This window comes from Budorcas taxicolor, chromosome 5 (genome assembly GCF_023091745.1).
Source record: "Budorcas taxicolor isolate Tak-1 chromosome 5, Takin1.1, whole genome shotgun sequence".
Lineage (NCBI taxonomy): Eukaryota > Metazoa > Chordata > Mammalia > Artiodactyla > Bovidae > Budorcas > Budorcas taxicolor.
The window spans coordinates 93,058,798-93,078,246 of NC_068914.1; the positions used below are offsets into that span (position 1 = coordinate 93,058,798).

General features: G+C 33.9%; 1 protein-coding gene across 1 annotated transcript in view; it reads right to left on the reverse strand.

Moving 5' to 3' along the window:
* Positions 1 to 225: 225 nt before the first annotated feature.
* LEMD3 (LEM domain containing 3) overlaps positions 226 to 19,449 on the reverse strand; it is a 71,143-nt gene continuing 51,919 nt past the window's right edge. The window contains exons 5-13 of the mRNA XM_052640260.1: positions 11,504 to 11,583; positions 11,272 to 11,417; positions 10,057 to 10,158; positions 9,846 to 9,948; positions 8,997 to 9,175; positions 4,542 to 4,623; positions 2,683 to 2,788; positions 2,504 to 2,582; positions 226 to 2,286 (exon numbers count right to left, since the gene is read on the reverse strand). Coding sequence (XP_052496220.1) covers positions 2,123 to 2,286; positions 2,504 to 2,582; positions 2,683 to 2,788; positions 4,542 to 4,623; positions 8,997 to 9,175; positions 9,846 to 9,948; positions 10,057 to 10,158; positions 11,272 to 11,417; positions 11,504 to 11,583 — 1,041 coding nt within the window. The 3' untranslated portion in view covers positions 226 to 2,122. The remainder of the gene's footprint in view (positions 2,287 to 2,503; positions 2,583 to 2,682; positions 2,789 to 4,541; positions 4,624 to 8,996; positions 9,176 to 9,845; positions 9,949 to 10,056; positions 10,159 to 11,271; positions 11,418 to 11,503; positions 11,584 to 19,449) is intronic.

The following is a 19,449-nucleotide window of genomic DNA, read 5'->3' on the forward strand; positions in this document are numbered from 1 at the left end:
GATCTACTTTCACTGGTTAAAAAAATATAATAAAATAAAGACACAGAGCACTTTAAAAGTTTTTTTTTTTAAAGCAAAGACACATTAAAAAAAAACCTAATAAATTTTTAATTAGAATTTTTTTCCTTTTTTTAAACAGGACAAGTAACAGATTACATCAAACTTCAGAACTTCTCAAATATCTAGTTATTATACACATTCCCATCTGTCTTGCAGGGAGGGATCTTGGTCGGCTTAACAGTTTCAGGTAAAATAAGCTGCATAATAGTATATATTACAATAGTAAGTGTACAATGCTTACATGGAATATGTTTTAGAAGCAAGAAAAAGATGCATATGCATCAAAAGGCGACCTCTTAAAATGCCACAACTATTTTTTTACGTTCACTCTTGTAACAGGTCACAAGATGGGGTCACTAAGCTCAGATAAATCACTGTGATGCACATAAAATACAGAAAGATTGGTTATTATATATATTATATATATATTTATATTTTCACATGTTAGCATCTGAGACATAAACTGAGAATGTAAAATTTATTCTCTTCAGATAACAAATCATTTTTTATTCTTCATAAACATGGTGCCCACAAAAGCACATAGGTAAGGCACAATAAGGTTTTCTGTTACAGAACAGTGTGCATCATGTTTACTTAACCAGGAAACGTGCATTAACTGTGCAAGTTCATGCTGCAAACCTAACACATATACAATTTTAAATAAAAGGAAACTGAGCTTTAAACAAAATCAAAATTGGTACAATTTCAGCTTTTTCACATATTCATTTGGACTGACAATGATATATCAACAGGTTATTTTTAAAAAGCCAATTGCTACATTACAAGTAAACTTTACTCCGTTAACTATTTTAATCTGAAATCATAAACCATAATAAAGTAACTTTACTGAAACAAAGTAAATACCCAGGCACAAAGTGACCATCACTCGTGCATTTAATATACTGCGAACTTTCATAACCCAAAATTGCGAACGGAATTTTTCAAATACACATTTTGCTGCGACAATGTGCCCTGTTTTAAACTTGACATACAACAGGGAAGCTAACATTTCATTAAATTATAAATAGATTGGGAAAATGATTTAATCCCAGCGGTACTATGTCATAGCCCTAGTATTTATAATAAATACAGCTTTTCACAAAATATTTTCCCAATATCTGCCAATTGCTTTTTTATTGCTCACATAAATTTGAATCTGTTACAACTGATATTGGAACTTTCACACAAAATCATACTCAGACATTTTTATATAAAACCTATAAAAGTTATTTTAAGCTTGTATCTAATACTTCCAGGTGTTTGGCTGTTTGATCTGTATGATAGTACAGCCATATGTATATATGTGTGTGTATATATACACATATACACATACACACATATATATATACATACACACATATATACACATACATATATATACACACATTAGATTATGAATAAAATAGGAAGCTTATTTTACTGCTTTAATGCAGACATCCTCACAAAACAGACTACTTTGGCCATCACCAGCATTTATACATATATACAAAAGCCAGTTTAAGTACATGTACATCCACTTACACGTTTATGTAACCACTAAACCCGAATTGATTTTCCCATATTCCAGCTGTAGCAAATGAATCTCTTACAAGCAATAGAAACCTAAGGTTAAATTGGGAAATTAATAGTTTTACCACATTAGCCTGTAAGGAACTATTTAGGTGACTGTATACAAAAATTCACAATATCAGTTTACAGGAAATTATGGAAAAACAAGAAGCCTTTTCCCCATGCTTTTGTGTGGTTATTCAAACACTTCTTGGTGCAAAAATACAACCATCACATCTGAAAATGCTTAATAAGGTCAATGTTCCTCATGCAAAACTTTTAAGTGCATTGGCTTAACTGAACTCCAAAAACTGAACAAAACAATTACTCTATCTACTCAGCATTGCTGCCTCACTGCTAAGTCCCTTTGGAACCTTAAGATTTCTGGAACGTTCAAATAGAGCTGTATTCAATAAAAATATTACATACAAAAAGCATTTAAAAAGGGAGACAGGAAGCCAAACAGGAATTTTCCTACTGTAAAGAACAGTCTTAGGAGTGGAAGAAAGTCTTTTCAGGAACCTCCTTGAGCATTGGCTAGGCCAGTCCGAAGACGAAGATGAGACATAGAGTTCATGTGTTTATTTGATGGCTTCAAGGGAGTGTTGCAAGTAAGAGCCTGGGGAAAGCGATGGTGATATCTATCTAGTCGTAAATATTTTACTGTAACCAATTTCCCTGTTGTAAGATAAAAATAACATTTTAGATCTGTGTGAATGTGCTTAATATTAATAGAAATCAAACTGTGGTAAAAGACAAATGAACACACACAAAAAATCTAAAATTATTACTCTATAAATGATAACCTAAGATTCTTTCATTTAAAATCTGGTAGAATTTAACAGTAAGCCATAATTTATCTTTTCAAAATGTTTGTAGTATTCAAGTTTCTTACCATCAAACCAAGAGCCATGCAATGCCTTAAAAGCTTTCCCAGCATATTCTGGAGACAGACATTTAACATATACACAACCCTGTAATATTTTAAAAAGAAAACAAAAAGGAAGAAAGAAAGAGTCTTAGTTTAATAGCAACAATTCAACATGAAGAATTCAATAGTGAAAGCTACTTTACCTCACGAGAGTTCTTGTCTACTGCAATGTGAACAATGCCATCGTTATCACTGCATTTTTCTAAAATTGCTTCTTGAATTGCCAAATGCCACTGATCCCCTATTTCCCTAAAAAATTAATGAAAACAAAAATCAACAGCCACATTCCTACTCAGAAAGAAGTTTTCTGTCTCTTCAATGAGTGCATACTAAGTTGCTTCAGTTGTGTCTGACTCTGCAACCCCATGGACCGTAGCCTGGCAGGCTCCTCTGTCCATGGGATTCTCCAGGCAAGAATACTGGAGTGGGTTGCCATGCCCTCCTCCAAGGGATCTTTCTGACCCAGGGATTGAACCTGTGTCTCTTATGTCTCCTGCATTGGCAGGTGGGTTCTTTACCACTAGCATCACCATATACCTAACTAGAATTAGGATAGCTTAAAAACCATATATTGTAAAAAACTAATAGTATATAAATGCTTGTTACTAGCAGTAGGTAGATTTTAAAAATGTTGGCATTCAGAAGTGCCAGCTATGTTCTCACTTTCTGGTGTAAGAATGTACAAGCTGAGGCACTGAAGGATCAGCCTACCATAGCAAAATAAATATGTTTTCAATTTTATGTTTAAAATCCTTTGCACTTACAGTCATTTCTCTTTTCTATCTAAACAAGTGTTAACAAACACTTCAATGAGTTGTGGTAAACTTATAAAAGTTAAGGATTATTTTTTAATGACATTTTCAAATTCCTAACTTAAGGAAAATTCTTAGTAAATATTATATTCTGAGCTGTTTTTTCCCAAAATATTAGAAACTTTATACAGGACAAACATTTTGCAAAAATAAGTCACTTTACTATTATGAAAGAGGTTCTGTTATAGTAACACACATTTGTCTTTCTTGTGAGATACAGATGGTGGGGCAGAGGAAAAGGCCATTCCACTTCAAATCATAAATCTTCATCTCGGGTAATAAAGTACTGGGCTGGCACAGACTTCCTAATCTCTAAGGTATGGGGTGAGACTCCCAGTAGAGGGATCACCACACTGTCATTTCTACCTCTGCAAAACGAAGGGGGTGCGTGTGTGTGTGTATGCTGACAGTGGTTTGTCACATTAACAATTTCGCTGTTCTTTAGTCTATCATATTAACTATTTCTTGAAATAAATGAGTTATCAGATGGGAATTATACATATTTTATATATAATACAATTTCCACTATCAGCTTTTTTTTTAAAAAAAAAAACAAACAGAATTTGATTTGTCCTATTATTGGACAGATAAGCAGTCACCTCTAGGAAGCAAATTCAAAAGATTATTACAGCTTATATGTAAAATATTATGGATTTTAAAGAAATAACTTTTGACTAGACTATTTTCTGGAATGCATGTGTCACTGTAATTATATAGAAAAGTTTCTCAATGGTAAATGGACATAAAAGTTCCTCAAATATTGCAATGACAGGTAGACAAATCTTATAGAAAGGAGGGTATGTACATCTTTCGTAGAAAACTTTTTATAATAAGGGTTTGGAAATTTTAAGACAGCAGATATTTTTATTTATATTGCCTACAGAGGCAAAGAGTGGTGGCAAACATGACATACATTTAATAAAGGATACTGTTATTTATCATCATATTTGTCATTAATCTGATTCAAGCCATCTGTCTTCTATAGATTCACCGTAAATACAAAGATTTTAAAAAGTTTTTCAAATCATTATACACCTGTGTCTTTTCGGAAAACTTTGTTTCAAATTTTGGTAGTTAAGATTCAGAAGTAAAAGAGATTTTTCAATTATAGACACAGCATTATAAGACTATCATGTATTTTTCATCCAGATATTTAAAAAATTGCATGTACCTTTTGTCATAATACTTACATAACTGGATCAAACATATTTCGAATCTTCAGACATGGCGTCAAACTATTTGGTGGTGAATTTCTTCTATCTAAATGAAATGCTATAAAAAAACAAATTAGTTTTACTATTTTCCACTGTTCCATTTTATTGAAAGGTATTCAGTCAGTTTGTTCAAAAAATATTCACTGCATGCTTTTACTATGAGCTAGATCCTTGGATCAAGGTGAAAAAGACAGACACAGTCACAAGACAGACACAGAGTCACTGATCTCACACTTTACAGTAGGGGAGACAGATGAAAAACAGTATCACCAAAGAAATTATAACTGTGGCAAATTCTAAGAAAGAAGGGTATAGAAAGCTGTCAATGTATGTACTTAAGCCCATTTGTGAATATCAGATAACACTAAGGAGGGTGTACCTATGGTTGATACTTGTTGATGTATGACAGAAAACCACAAAACTCTGTAAAGTAATTATCTTTCAATTAAAAAAGAAAACATTTATGCTGAAATCTAAAGAATAAATAAACATAGGCAGAATAAAGAGAGGTGTAAAGGACATCTAAAGCAAAGGTGACAGCTTATACAAAGCCCAAGGCAAGAAGGAACTTGATATATTCAAATAACTAAAAGACAGTCACTGTGACTAGAGATGGAACAACAGAAAGATAACCCTGAAGATGCTGGATTATGGAGGACTATGTAAGCTGCATTAAAGTACTTGGATATTACCATAAGAGCAATGGGAATCCACTCAAATGTTCTAAGGACAGGAACAGTAAGATGGGATCTCTTAAAATTTTTACATAGACTGTTATGTGGAAAATAGATGGAAGTAAGAAGTGAATGCAAGGAGACCAGTTAGAGGTTATTATGTTGTCCAAGAGGGAGATGATAGTAATGTGGATAAGAGAGGTCAATGATGAAGATGGAAATAAGTGGACAGAATCAGGACATTATGGAATAGATTTGACATGACTTGTTTAATGACTTGTTTAATGTAGAGACTAAGGGAGAGATTAAGGATGACTCCCTGGTTTTTGACAGAAGCGACTGAAGAGGGGACGGTATCATTAATTAAACAGGACACTGGAGGAGAGGTCAGTCTGGAGAAAGATGACATTATGTTCGTGCATGTGTTGAAAGTCTGGCACTTCTTAGTACAGAAGACAAGTACACAGCTGGGTATAAAAATCTGAAAGTCAAAACAGAAGACTTAGTGCATGATATAAAATTGAAAGTTATCAACATATATATAGCAAATGAAATTGCAGCATAGGATCATTTGAGAAGACCAGGAGAAGATAAAAGACGGCCTGGAAAAACCTCAATACTTAGAGGTCCAGGAAAATCTGGAAAAGAAGAATTAAGAAATGCTAAGAAGTAGGATGAAAATCAGAAGAAAGTGGCAACCACAAAACAAGAAAGTACCAAGGCAGGTTCAATTGTGAATATTGCTCAGTAAAATAAGGACAAGAAAGAAAAATGTCCATTGAAATTAGCAACATCGAAGTCTGAGAGCTATTTCCTTGAAATGATGGGGATGGATAACAGATTGAAGTCAGCTAAAGAATAAAGTAAAGACAGTGAGTAAACTGTTTAATGCTATTTGGCTATATGCAGGTAGAGACACAGGATGACAGCTACAGGACAATGTATAGTGCAACAATGTGTTTTAAAGATGAGACTATAATATGTTTAAGTGCTAATGAAGAGATCCAGGAGAGACAGGAATTTAAAACACAGTAAGGGAAGATATTTGAGAAGACTAGAGGGAATGAGATCCAGAGGGATCCTCTAAAGAGAAGGGCTGGGTCCTTGTTAAGTGAGAGAGCTCCTTGATTGCAACAGGAGGTAAGGATGAGCATGTATGTGCGTTAGTTGCTCAGTCATGCCTGACTCTTTGCAACACCATGGACTCCTTTGTCCGTGGAATTCTCCAGGAAAGAGTACTGGAGTGGGCTGCCGGTTCCTTCTCCAGGGAATCTTCTCAACCCAAGGATCAAACCCAGGTCTCCCACACTGCAGACAAATTCTTAACCATCTGAGCTACCAGGATAGAACAAATTCTGGTAATTCTATGGATTTGGTGGTGGAAATTTGAGGCAGGTACAATCTGATTGCTTCTATTTGAGTCATCAACTGAGAATCAGAAGACAGAGAAGAGCAAAAGTTTGAAAAGAGGGGACAAGATCTAAAACTGCTATTGAGTAGAATAGGAAACTGAAGTGACTAGCAAAAAATGGTAAGAACAAGAAAGGCAAGTAGTACTGACAACCTACTTGCAGTTAATTATTTATAAAGGTGCCAGTGTGCCAAGTGGTTCTGACCTTCCTTGCTATGCTCAGTCATTAGCATATAGGCAAGCAGAGATAAACAGTTCCATCCTTGGTTGGAATTTACCAGGGTAAGATTAAGGACAGGTGATGACAGAAGGGTACTAGCAAAAGAGTGACTGAAAAGATGGACCAAGGAAACTAAGATGGACAGGAAAAGAAGTAAAGATAGGAGAAAGGCTAAAGAACTGGAGAAAGAATGTACATTGAAGAATCAGAGATTCTGGAGTTCCCAAATACATGGAGTAGAAGGTTGAAAGGATGAGTTCATGACAAAAACCAGAGTGTATCAATTAAAGATTTCAGAAGTGTCAGTAATAAGAAACATCTGGAGTATGATGGAGGTATAGTCACTAGATATGAAAAATCTTTGCCAAATCTCACATCAAGAAGGTCTGTGAACCTCTAGTACCTTCCAAACTTCTCTAGCAGTACATAGATTCTGTTCTTAGATGACCTTTTAGCTGTAGACAGTCTGACTTTCTTGAAATTCTAATAATGACTTAGGTTAGCAGGGGTCCAACCAGAGAAAACAGAAACATTCATATCACCTTATTTTAGCCTACACCCAAGACTCCAGAAAATAAAAGACCTGGAAGAAACTATCCCTGGCCAATTCTAGTCAGAAAGTAGTCCAAAAGAGCAAACTGATTGATCTAACTAAACTCTAATTCCCATGGCTTCTTTACTCTAATGTAAAGAAACAGTAGCTACTGAATGATACATTTTAAATACCTCAGGAGCTACCTTTGGGTCCTTCAAGTGAATGCTATTTATTCCAAACATGACATTTGTCAGAAGCATAGATAATTCTTGTGCTTCCCAGTAGATAGTGTTTAATTTTTAACTGGTGCTTTAAAATACCTTTAGACATACTAATATTATCATCCGTTTCTTACTTAAGTACTATTTAGAAACTGAACTGAAAATTCAGTAAGGTTGATTATTTAACAGTTACTTGGGGAAAGTACCATTAAATGACAATAGCCTGCAGTGGCAGTGAACTCAAAAGACTACTGTAACTATTATACCAACTTTTCAGACACGCACCATTTTGTTATTTAGCCACAACACTCAGTTGTGGGATATCTCACTTCACTGACCAGGGACTGATCCTGGACCATGGCAGTGAAAGCCTGAAATGCTAACCATCAGGCCACTAGGGAATTCCCCAGCATGTACCCTTTAAAGCAAAGAGTTAATTAGTGTCATCTTGGCAACAAAGCTTCATTTTTATGCCACGATTATAGATCCTATTACTCAAGGTCTTTGAAAGTGAAACTCAATTAGAGAAAAAAGGGAGAGATTGGATTTTATTTCAATTTCAAAACAATTAACCTACCTTTCCCATATAGTCTAAGTATAGCAAGCATTGATAAATATGCTTTCTATCCAACAAGATTAAAAGAAACTCAACTCACTACTAGTTCTGAAATACAAATTAAACTAGCCATGAGATTTCTTTTTGCAATTAACCATTAACATACAAAAAATTGAAATGTGCTAACAGTTACTACTTGTAGAGGTTTGGGTACATAAGGCAACCAAACACCAAATCCTCCTATAAACTTATATCTATTTTTGCAACTATACAAACATTAAGAAAAATATGGAAAGAAACCCACAAAAGTGACTTGGCATGAGATATGCAAGTATCTCATTGGTGAAAGACTCTTAATGAAAAAGGCAAACAAAAATAGAAAAAAAGAGAAGTCAAAAAGTTATGATTTCACTTACATATGTTTTAAATATAAAATAAATATATACTTGTACATATATAAATATGTATATATAAGTAAAATATATATATTATATATTACAAATTATCTGCACAAAAAATATCAGGGGAAAAGAATGCAGTTAGATCTTTAATACTAGGTTGCTTTTAGTAAGTGAAAGAGAAAAAAATCAAAGTAATGTATCTAGTACTGTATCACTGTGAGGACAAACCATGTCATTTGTATTAGCACACAGAAAAGTGGGAGGACAGTAAGAAGCTAACACTGATCCTTCTATTGGATGGGGCTGTAAGGGAGCTTTGCTATCATATATCTTTCAGCTGTACTATTTTAAACACATAAGAATTTTATATTTGAAAAAATTATCTATTTTTTTTGTTGTTTAAGCATACATACCTTGACCTTGCCACACTTTAGAAGGTATTACTAATATTTTGTCACAGGAGGCAGAAGGCTGGATCCACCGCCAAACTAGAAAGTCTGCACCACCTATTCTTCGTGTTTCTGTGCGAACTCTAGACTCATTAGCAGCAAGGAAGTCAACAGCTCTATCCCAGACTTTCTTCATTTTCTTCCTATCATTTGAAGGAAAATGACAAATTTACTATCATCTTTGTAATCTTTTTCAAATATCAGTAACTGAAGTAGTAGTTGTTATTCTTAATTAGGGCTGTTCTTATCAATGCTTATGCAGTTTTTTCCAAAAAGATTAAGGTGCCTGAAACTCTCCTCAGATTTACCATATTTGGATGTCCAGAGGTGGAACAACGCATTGGTATTTTCCCCTCTCAAAAGCTCTACTGATGATTCGGATGTGTTGCTACACATCTTACACAGGTAAGAATGCTGCTTTAGGATGTGACATCATCTTTTATTTTCAAGAAGTTGTTGTTGAATTCTTTTATTTAAAAAGCTTCATTAACAACGAAATAAAGTATTTTAAAACATTAGTAAAACATCACTGGCTACTGTCTGTCTCTGTTTATTTATCAGGATGTAATTGAAGGAAATAAGGTAGAGACTTTTAAGAAGTAAGAAAAGTATGCTTAGAAATCCAGTTGTCTATTATGCCACTTAAAATCAGGCCGATAATAGATGAAAGCTTAGAAAAGAGTTTAAAGTACAAAAAGACACCTGTATAGTAAAACAGCTATTATTGAGAAGGGTCATAACTCTCAATGCAATTTTCATGACCACAGAAGGTAACATTCTGATTTACTTCAACTCATAATGCTTTGAACACACCTGTCATGAGGCTGTATTAAAGAATCTCGCACATGGGGAATAGGCATGTAAGGCTGTAAATCTTTATTTTCCTGGCAAGCTTCATTATGACTTCGTAAAACATCTGAAAGTAGATCAAACAAATTTATAAAGAAAGCAACTACTGGACACCATGTAATTTATCACATGATGACTATTCTAGAAATAGTTTAGATTTTTACAAATACTGTACCTATAATCTTTACCACCATATCATACATCTGCCTTGTTTCCTCTTCCTCTTTTGTCCAGCGATATTTCATGTAACGCAGAACAACACAAACCATCACTACACCTGTAATATTTACATATATTGTGTTTTAAAATCGTGTTCAGTGGCATTCAGTAATATTTGTTGCAACCTGAAACAATTGTCAGCTGTTAAATCTGGTATAACAAAGTAAAGGGAAAAAAAGCCATTTTGACAGTTTCTACAGTGATTATTTTAACTGCCATAATGGGATAGTGGAATAAGTCTTCAAGACAGTGGTTTGATTTAGCTACATAATAAAATTAAGTATAAAAATTTAATTATTAAACATTTCCCAGTGTGTCACTTAATCTTCCCAGAAAAAAACATTTCTTCTTTAGGTTGACAATTGAACATTTATTTAAATTCCATTTTTTTAAAAAATACAAAGTAACATGCTTCACAAACCTTTTTCTTTGCAGCATTAAGCTACTAGAAAAGTGAGTCTTATGAGAATGTAAACATTTAATTTTAAGTAAACTAAATTATTTTTAAAGGACTTGGGTAGAAAACAGAAGATATTTATAATAGCCACATAAAATTAGGAGGTCTGAATGAAAATTTTAATTTGGATAATTTTTTTTAATGAAAAATAATTTTTAAAAAGTTAATTTCTAACCCAGTATTTTAAAAATAAGCTAATTTTTGTATCTTCCTGCTCTATTTCCTAAAGTAGATTTCTATCTATGCACTGTATTTGCTTTTTCTGTAACATTCATATGACCAAGTCTGATTCCTACTTCTCATAGCACTGTTTCCTAAGCCCTTAGAATGATACTGACATTGTGTGTGTGTTAATCCCTTCAGTTGTGTACCACTTCTTGCAACCCAATGGATTGTAGCCACCAGGCTCCTCTGTCTACGGGATTTCCCAGACAAGAATACTGCAGTGGGTTGCCATTCCCTTTTCCAGGGGATTTTTCAACCCAGGGATCAAACCTGGGTCTCCTGCACTGCAAGCAGATTTCTTTACCATCAGAGCCACTGGGTAAGCCAACTGACATAAAACCCCTCAATATTCCTATATCTTAGTGAAGACTTCTGGATGTGATTTATAATGACAACTATCACAGAAGTATATTCTCAAACCTGGCATTTGATGAAATACAGATACAAAAATCTAGACTACAATGTATCTTTCTCATTCTCACAACTTACCTAAGCATAACAACAATAACCTGTGGGTGACAGTAACAAAAGCACGTCGAAAACGACACCAGAAGGACATCTGTGGCCTTGTGGATTGTAAGAACTGAACATCAACTATATCCGTCAATTCTTCCTCAGCGCCATAACCAACACACCTATGCAAAAACAATTACGGGAGAATTGAGAGTCAAAACCACCGCTTAGGCTACAAAACAGACAAAGTAGAAACCAAATCTTTTACCTTATTCCAACATCTTTCCCATTTTCAAAAATCCACTGTAATGAGATGTTAAATATATCTTCATATTCAGGACCTAAATCCTAATAAGAAAAATGAAAATAACCTTAATAATTCACATTCACTTGATTTTATGTGTAAGCTGTCCTATAAATAACATACCTTATATAACACTTTATTTATTTTTGGGGGGGGGTCTTTTCCTTTATTGTTTGGGGTTTCTCCACATGTAAAAACACTTTAAACTACATAATAAAAATATATTATTCAATACAGAAAAACGAAAAGAAATAAAAGAAAAAAGTCACCATTTCCCCACCTCCCTAAGATAACCACTGTTAACATTTTGCTATGCTTTTTCATTTTTTATTTAAAAAATAAACTTAGATTGTTTTTAAACACTGCTTTTCAAGTATCGTGGTAAGAGTGAATTAGTCATTTTTTGTTTTTAATGGAACACTATTTGTAGATGAACAAAATGACAAATTACTTAGACTTGGTTTCATAGCCATTTTCTCAACAAGGGAATGAAATATGCCCATCAGTTTCAGAGAAACAACTGATTGTGTTATTCACGATAAAATTAAAGCTTTCAAATGAAGTGAAAAGCAGAATTTTAAATAACTTACATCCATTATTATGAGCTTAACAATTTCACAGTGCTTAAAAAACTTTTGAAATAAAACTGTGCTGTGATATTCACAAATGTGACTTTAGAGTATAGCATATTAAAATGTGTCAACATTTGGAAGATCTGAGTAACTAGTGACCCAATAGTTTCAAAATGACCAATCATAGGCTATAAAATCTTGCATAGGTAAAAGATCCATTCTCACTGCAAAACAGATGAAAAGGCCTTAGTATGAAAAGTATGAGTATGAAAAGTTCACTGCCATGGTTTTAAATTCTATACTACACTAATCTTTAAGAAACTATTACTTGTAGAGTTTTGATGCTGTATTAAAGAAGAGTATCTATCTGACTTGAGAATTAAAATACTTTTCCCTGTTTTGACTACCTATCTGTGTGAGGCTAGATTTTCGTGATGTACTTCAACCAAAACAGCATCACAATGGATTGAATACTGAAGCAGATATGAGAATTCAGTTGTCTTTTATTAAGCTGGACATTTGCAAAAATGTACACTGACGCCACTTCTAACTAAATGTTTTTACTTCAGAAAATAGTATTTTTCATAAAACACACTATTTATGCTAACGTAATAAAGTCATTATTCTTATTTTAAATGAATAAGTAAATTTTAAAATGCTTTAATTTCTAATATGGCAAATACATATCTAAATAAATAAATACATACATATATATTCTACAAATAAATGCCATTTAGGATCATCAGTAATTTTAGGACTACAAAAGCATCCTGAAACCAGAAAGTTTAAGAAGTGCTATGCATAAGTGGATTATATATTTTCTAAATCAAAATATTAAAAATGAAAGTGGTGTTGTATTATACACACTCTTTTTTCTACTTGCTTTTTTTCACAGAATGAACTGGTGCTGTCAATGTATATCAGTATAAATATTCACGGCACAACTCCAATTTTTTCCAGCATGGTAGTATTCCATTGTGTGGTTATTTTACACTATCACCCTCTCACTAATGAACATGAAATTGTTTCAATTATTTGAGTATAACAAATAATACTGTAATAAACATCCTTTAAAATTCTTTCATTCAAAATATTAACTGAGGGCCCACTATGTGCCAGGTACTATTCTAGGACCTAGAACTGTAGCACTAAGCAAAAAGCCAAAATTCTCCACACTCATGGGAACTTGTATTCTATTCAAAAGTATGTCTTTATATACTTTTGGAAGTGCAAAAAAATGAATTTCTAAAAGTAGAAACAAGAAGTCACTTTATAAAATTCTTTAAAAATATTTATATGTAATAGCTATTGCATTTTAGCAACAGATTCTTCAACAGCATTGGAAATTACAATGTTCTCATTTGTTCAGTTTACTTTCTAATGTTATTTCAATATATCAAATTTGAAAGTATAATAAAGAATTTTATGAAGCAAAACTAATCTTGCTAGGCATCATTACTTATGTGTAACTACTGCCAGGATTTTCAGATGCTAAAGATAACCTATAGGCTATTTTTTTTAAGTGTGATAATTTCAGCATTATTTATAAATACCAAAAAATTTGTAGTCAATGTTAGCAATTAATTAAAAGATGATTTATATATGAGATCACTTCTGTTGGATATTATTAAATTAGAAATAATCATGATGAGAGCTAAATAGCTATATACTTTAAAAAGTAAAATACAGCATTCAACTATTACTAATTATGAAAGATACACTCATGTGAATAAGAACTAAAAAATAAGAAAAAGTAAATTTTGTTTAGTATTGCTTCAAAAAGTTATGCAATTATACAAGATAATTTCAGGCAATTTCTGCCCTTTAATTTATTTTTTTATTAAAGGATAACTGCTTTACAGAATTTTATTGTTTTCTGTCAACCTCAATATGAATCAGCCACAGGTATACATATATCCCCTCCCTTTTGAACCTCCCTCCCAATAATTACTGTTTTAATTTCTGTAAGTAGACACCAGAAATCACTTTGCATATAACTAAAAAATCAAACAGAACTCATATTCACTTACTCTAAATTAGAGAAGATTAAAGCTTTGATAAAGAAACATCATATTTCTGGTTATACTGCATTGATGAGGATTAGATAAAGCACAAGCAATGCAAGATTTTGACAATTCCATACAACAATATTAATATGGGAAAGACTAGAGATCTCGTCAAGAAAATGAGAGACACCAAGGGAACATTTCATGCAAAGATGGGCACAATAAAGGACAGAAATGGTATGGATCTAACAGAAGCAGAAGATATTAAGAAGAGGTGGCAACAATACACAGAAGAACTATACAAAAAAATCTTCACGACACAGATAATCACGATGGTGTGATCACTCACCTACAGCCAGACATCCTGGAATGCAAAGTCAAGTGGGCTTTAGGAAGCATCCCTACAAACAAAGCTAGCGGAGGTGATGGAATTCCACTTGAGCTACTTCAAATCCTAAAAGATGATGCTGTAAAAGTGCATCACTCAATATGCCAGCAAACTTGGAAATCTCAGCAGTGGCCACAGGACTGGAAAAGGTCCATTTTCATTCCAATCCCAAAGAAAGGCAATGCCAAAGAATGCTCAAACTACCCCACAACTGCACTCATCTCACACGCTAGCAAAGTAATGCTCAAAAATCTCCAAGCCAGGCTTCAATAGTATGTGAACTGTGAATTTCCAGATCTTCAAGCCATATTTAGAAAAGGCAGAGGAACCAGAGATCTAATTGCCAACATCCACTGGATCATGGCAAAAGCAAGAGAGTTCCAGAAAAACACCCACTGCTTTATTGACTATGCCAAAGCCTTTGTGTAGTTCAGAACAAACTGTGGAAAATTCTTCAAGAGATGGGAATACCAGACCACCTGACCTGTCTGCCTCTTGAGAAATCTGTATGCAGGTCAAGAAGCAACAGTTAGAACTGGACATGGAACAACAAACCAGTTCCAAATTGGGAAAGGAGTATGTCAAGGCTGTATATTGTCACCCTGATTATTTCACTTATATGCAGAGTACATCAAGAGAAATGTTGGACTGGATGAAGAACAAGCTGGAATCAAGATGGGCAGGAGAAATATCAATAACCTCAGATATGCAAATGACACCACCCTTATGGCAAAAAGTGAAGAAGAACTAAAGAGCCTCTTGACAAAAGTGAAAGAGGAGAGTGAAAAAGTTGGCATAAAACTCAACATTCAGAAAACTAAGATCATGGCATCTGGTCCCATCACTTCAAGGGAAATAGATGGGGAAACAATGGAAACAATGACAGAGTTTGTTTTTTGGGCTCCAAAATCATTGAAGATGGTGACTACAGCCATGAAATTAAAAGACACTTGCTCCTTGGAAGAAAAGTTATGACCAACCTAGACAGCATATTAAAAAGCAGAAACATTACTTTGTCAACAAAAGCCATTCTAGTCAAGGCTATGGTTTTTCCAGTAGTTATGTATGGATGTGAGAGTCAGACTATAAAGAAAAGTGAGAAGAATTGATGCTTTTGAACTGTGGTGTTGGAGAAGACTCTTGAGAGTCCCTTGGACTGCAAGGAGATCCAAGCAGTCCATCCTAAAGGATCAGTCCTGAACATTCATTGGAAGGAATAATGCTGAAACTCCAATACTTTGGCCACATGATGCGAAGAACTGACTCATTTGAAAAGATTCTGATGCTGAGAAAGATTGAAGACAGGAGGAGCAAGGGACGACAGAGGATGAGATGGTTGGATGGCATCACTGACTCAATGGACTTGAGTTTGAGTAAACTCCGGGAGTTGGTGATGGAATAGGGAGGCCTGGTGTGCTGCAGTCAATGGGGTCACAAAAAGTCGGACACGACTGAGTGACTGAACTGAAATGACACAGAGCTGAAGACCTTGTGTTAGTTCCTGTTTGTAATATATTGGTTTTTTACAAGGATTTAGTACTCATTTAGTTCCTTTCAAAGACTGTATCCTTCAAAGACACAAACAAGATACCACCCTTGAAAGATGTGGATAGTTTAAAAATCAATGAAGTACACACATTGTATTTAACTTGTATTTACATACACATTTTTCAGTTTCTATTCAATGCAGTATGCAGTATTTTATGACATTTTTTCACTACTATATAGAATGTGAAAAATTAGACTATAAACATATTTCAAGTAATGCTAAAATAAATGAATTTCCAAGTTTACTTGCTGTGTAATTTAAATATAAAAATGGAGGCTAAAGATTATAAATAGCATGACTGCCCTCATTAATTATTGTTAAAAACAAACATAATGATTCAAATTAACAAGGACAGCTACTCTAATAAGTTAAATATGTGGAAGAACAAAGAGCTTAACACTTCTAGTTATAAAACAGTAGAAGGATAGAAAAAGGTATCTGTTGTTATTTTTCCATTTTCTGTTCTCCTTTCCTATGTAAATACCCCTCGATATCCAACCACTACTTGCTATACAACAGAACCACGGAATGTTCCTTTATGAATAAACATTTTAAAAAACAAATGATAATTTATTTAAAACTTTCATTAAAGATTTAACAGAGTTTGAGTTCTTAAATAAACCATTACTTCCACAAATATTCGACATAGTACATGGAGTTCTATAGTATCATAAAATGGAATTTTTGTAGAAGTAAAAGTTGAATTCTTTTCTGGCATATGCGAATTAAACAGTTCATGCTAACACTGTAGCATACAGCATATACCTGATTTTAAGTCTGAAGTGCTTTATTCACTTTTTGGAGCCACCTGGAAAGCTGTAATGCAAGGGGTGAGTCAATTTTTTCAGCAAAGGGCAGACAGTAAATATTTTAAGCTTTGCAACATATATACTTCTGGTCTCTGTCACTTACATATTTTTAATGCAACCTTTAAAAATATTGTAAAACCTCAGCAGGCCATACAAAACCAGGCTCATGAGCTGCAGTTTGCCAATCCTCGAGGTAAAGCATTCCTGTATCATAAAACACCCATTTTCAAATAACTGATGACAAAACTCAGGAGGAAACCAAGTTTTTAATTTTTAAAGTAGGTCTATTATTAACATAATTACTTGTTACTATTTATAGGCAACAGCTCGGCTAACACACTGCTGACAGCATCACAGAAATCTTTCTAAATTGAAAGGAAGTTTTCCCAAATCTTTAACAAATTAAATCTATTTAATATACTGTAATTGATTCCCAATTACAAATTTACCTTATTTTCAAAATAACTAGCCAAAATGTGTAATTTAAAAACCCATATCAGATGCTTTGAACTTGGATTACAGTTTCAAAGCACAAAAACAATACTGCTTTATGTAAAGGATTCAGTTCATTAAAGAAAGAAACAAAATGTATGGAGGGGAAAGGATAGTGGTACAGGGAAAAGTTATGCGAACATTAAACATCTACCAGATAAAGTCCACAAATGGATAATTTGCATGACACTAATAGCTGTGTGGCTTTAGTGAATATTCTGGTGGCTCAGTGGTAAAGAATCTGCCTGCAATGAAGGAGACGCAGTAGGAGCCACGGGTTCGATCTCTGCATTGGAAAGATAGCCTGGAGAAGGAAATGGCAACCCACTCCAGTATTCTTGCCTGGAAAATCCCATGGACAGAGGAGCCTACTGGGCTATAGTTCATGGAGTCTCAAAAGAGTCAGACATGACTTAGGGGCTAAACAATACACACTAGATGCTACCTTTTCTTTTTTTTTTTTTTTTTTTAACTTTTTTTTTAGGTTTTATTTTATTTTTTAGTTTTTTATTTTAATTTTAATAGATGCTACCTTTAAATTACGTAAAATATGACACACAGAAATCAACAGTGAGTATGATTTAGTTCTTAATGTTTCAGTGGAAAGTTGATCTTTTACTTCCAGGAATAATGGAAAGAATATGGTCTTTAGAATCCAAGAGGCCTGGAATCAGATTATGACTCCACTACTGAATTTGCTGTATGTATAATCACAAGAGGACATTAAGAGAAAATAAGCCATGTAGGCAGATGCATATACTTTGTTCACTTCTTCAGATTCTCAGCCCTATTCAGGGTCAGTCTCTTGACCACTCAATATGAGGATATGGGTTATAAACTCTGCCTCTTCCATGTAAGAGGCAGAACAGTATAGTGAAAAGAGCAGATATTTTGATTTTATTCACAGTTCCATCACTTACTAGCTGGATGACCTACTTATTAAACCCCTCTGAGCTTTATTTTCTTTATAAAGGTGAGTCTGAAACCACCTACCTTGTTGCATCACTGTGAAATCAAAGGTAGCATACAGAAAGTACCAAGACAAATTATACTTGAAATACTATAATGATTATGAAAGGTATTAATTCATTTCATTTTTTAGGATACTTACTTTCCCACAAAGACACAATCTTATTAACAGCGATTAACATTCCAAGTTAGTCCATAAAAATTTATTCAGCCCATAATTTGGCATATTTGCAATCTTCTTTCCTATTATAGTCTTCACAAATCTTAAAACATACTGTGTTTAAAATTAAACAGGTCTTAAAAGTGACCTAGGAAATGAACCACCATTCATTTCATCATTCTATTGCTAAGCTATCATACAAAGCTCCAATCATTTAACTTTGCATCTATGTCTTTTCATGAAAATATAGTGCTACATATTTCCTAAATGTTCCACCAGAGGGACCTCTTTTCACAAATCAAAACTAGATTTCAATCTCAAAAATGAGGAATTAAAAAGCCCAAGAAAAACACTGTAGGAGTAAAAAAAAATGTTAAAGTTATTTAAATTAATTGTCACATTTACTTAAATTTTCTTTGAAGAAGAAAGTGGGAAAAATAAAAAAAATGGAATGTAAAGACTCAAAGTGAAAAAAGTTTTTACTGAGGCTTATTCACTCATTTGGGGCTTCCCTGGTGGCTCGGTGGTAAAGAATCTACCTGCCAGTGCAGGAGACCTAGGTTCAATCCCTGGGTTGGGAAGATCCCCTGGAGAAGGAAATGACAACCCGCTCCAGCATTCTTGACTAGGAAATCCCATGGACAGAGAACCCTAGTGGGCTACAATCCATGGGGTCACGAAAGAGTTGGAGATGACTTAGCAACTAAACAATTCATTCCTTTCACTCCATCAAATATTTACTTAAAATGCACCAGACGCTGAGGGAAAATCAGCTTACAGCATAGGAGTTCTACACATTCTCTAGCTCATTTATTCCTGAATGCAAAAACTTAATTGTGTTGCAGGTGAAACCATGGTACAAGCACATAAAAGCTCTCTCTCCATAAGCAGAAAGCCTACAATATACCTATGGTTGTCATTGTTTGATACCAGAATTGTAGTGGGATTCTTCCATATTTATGTTA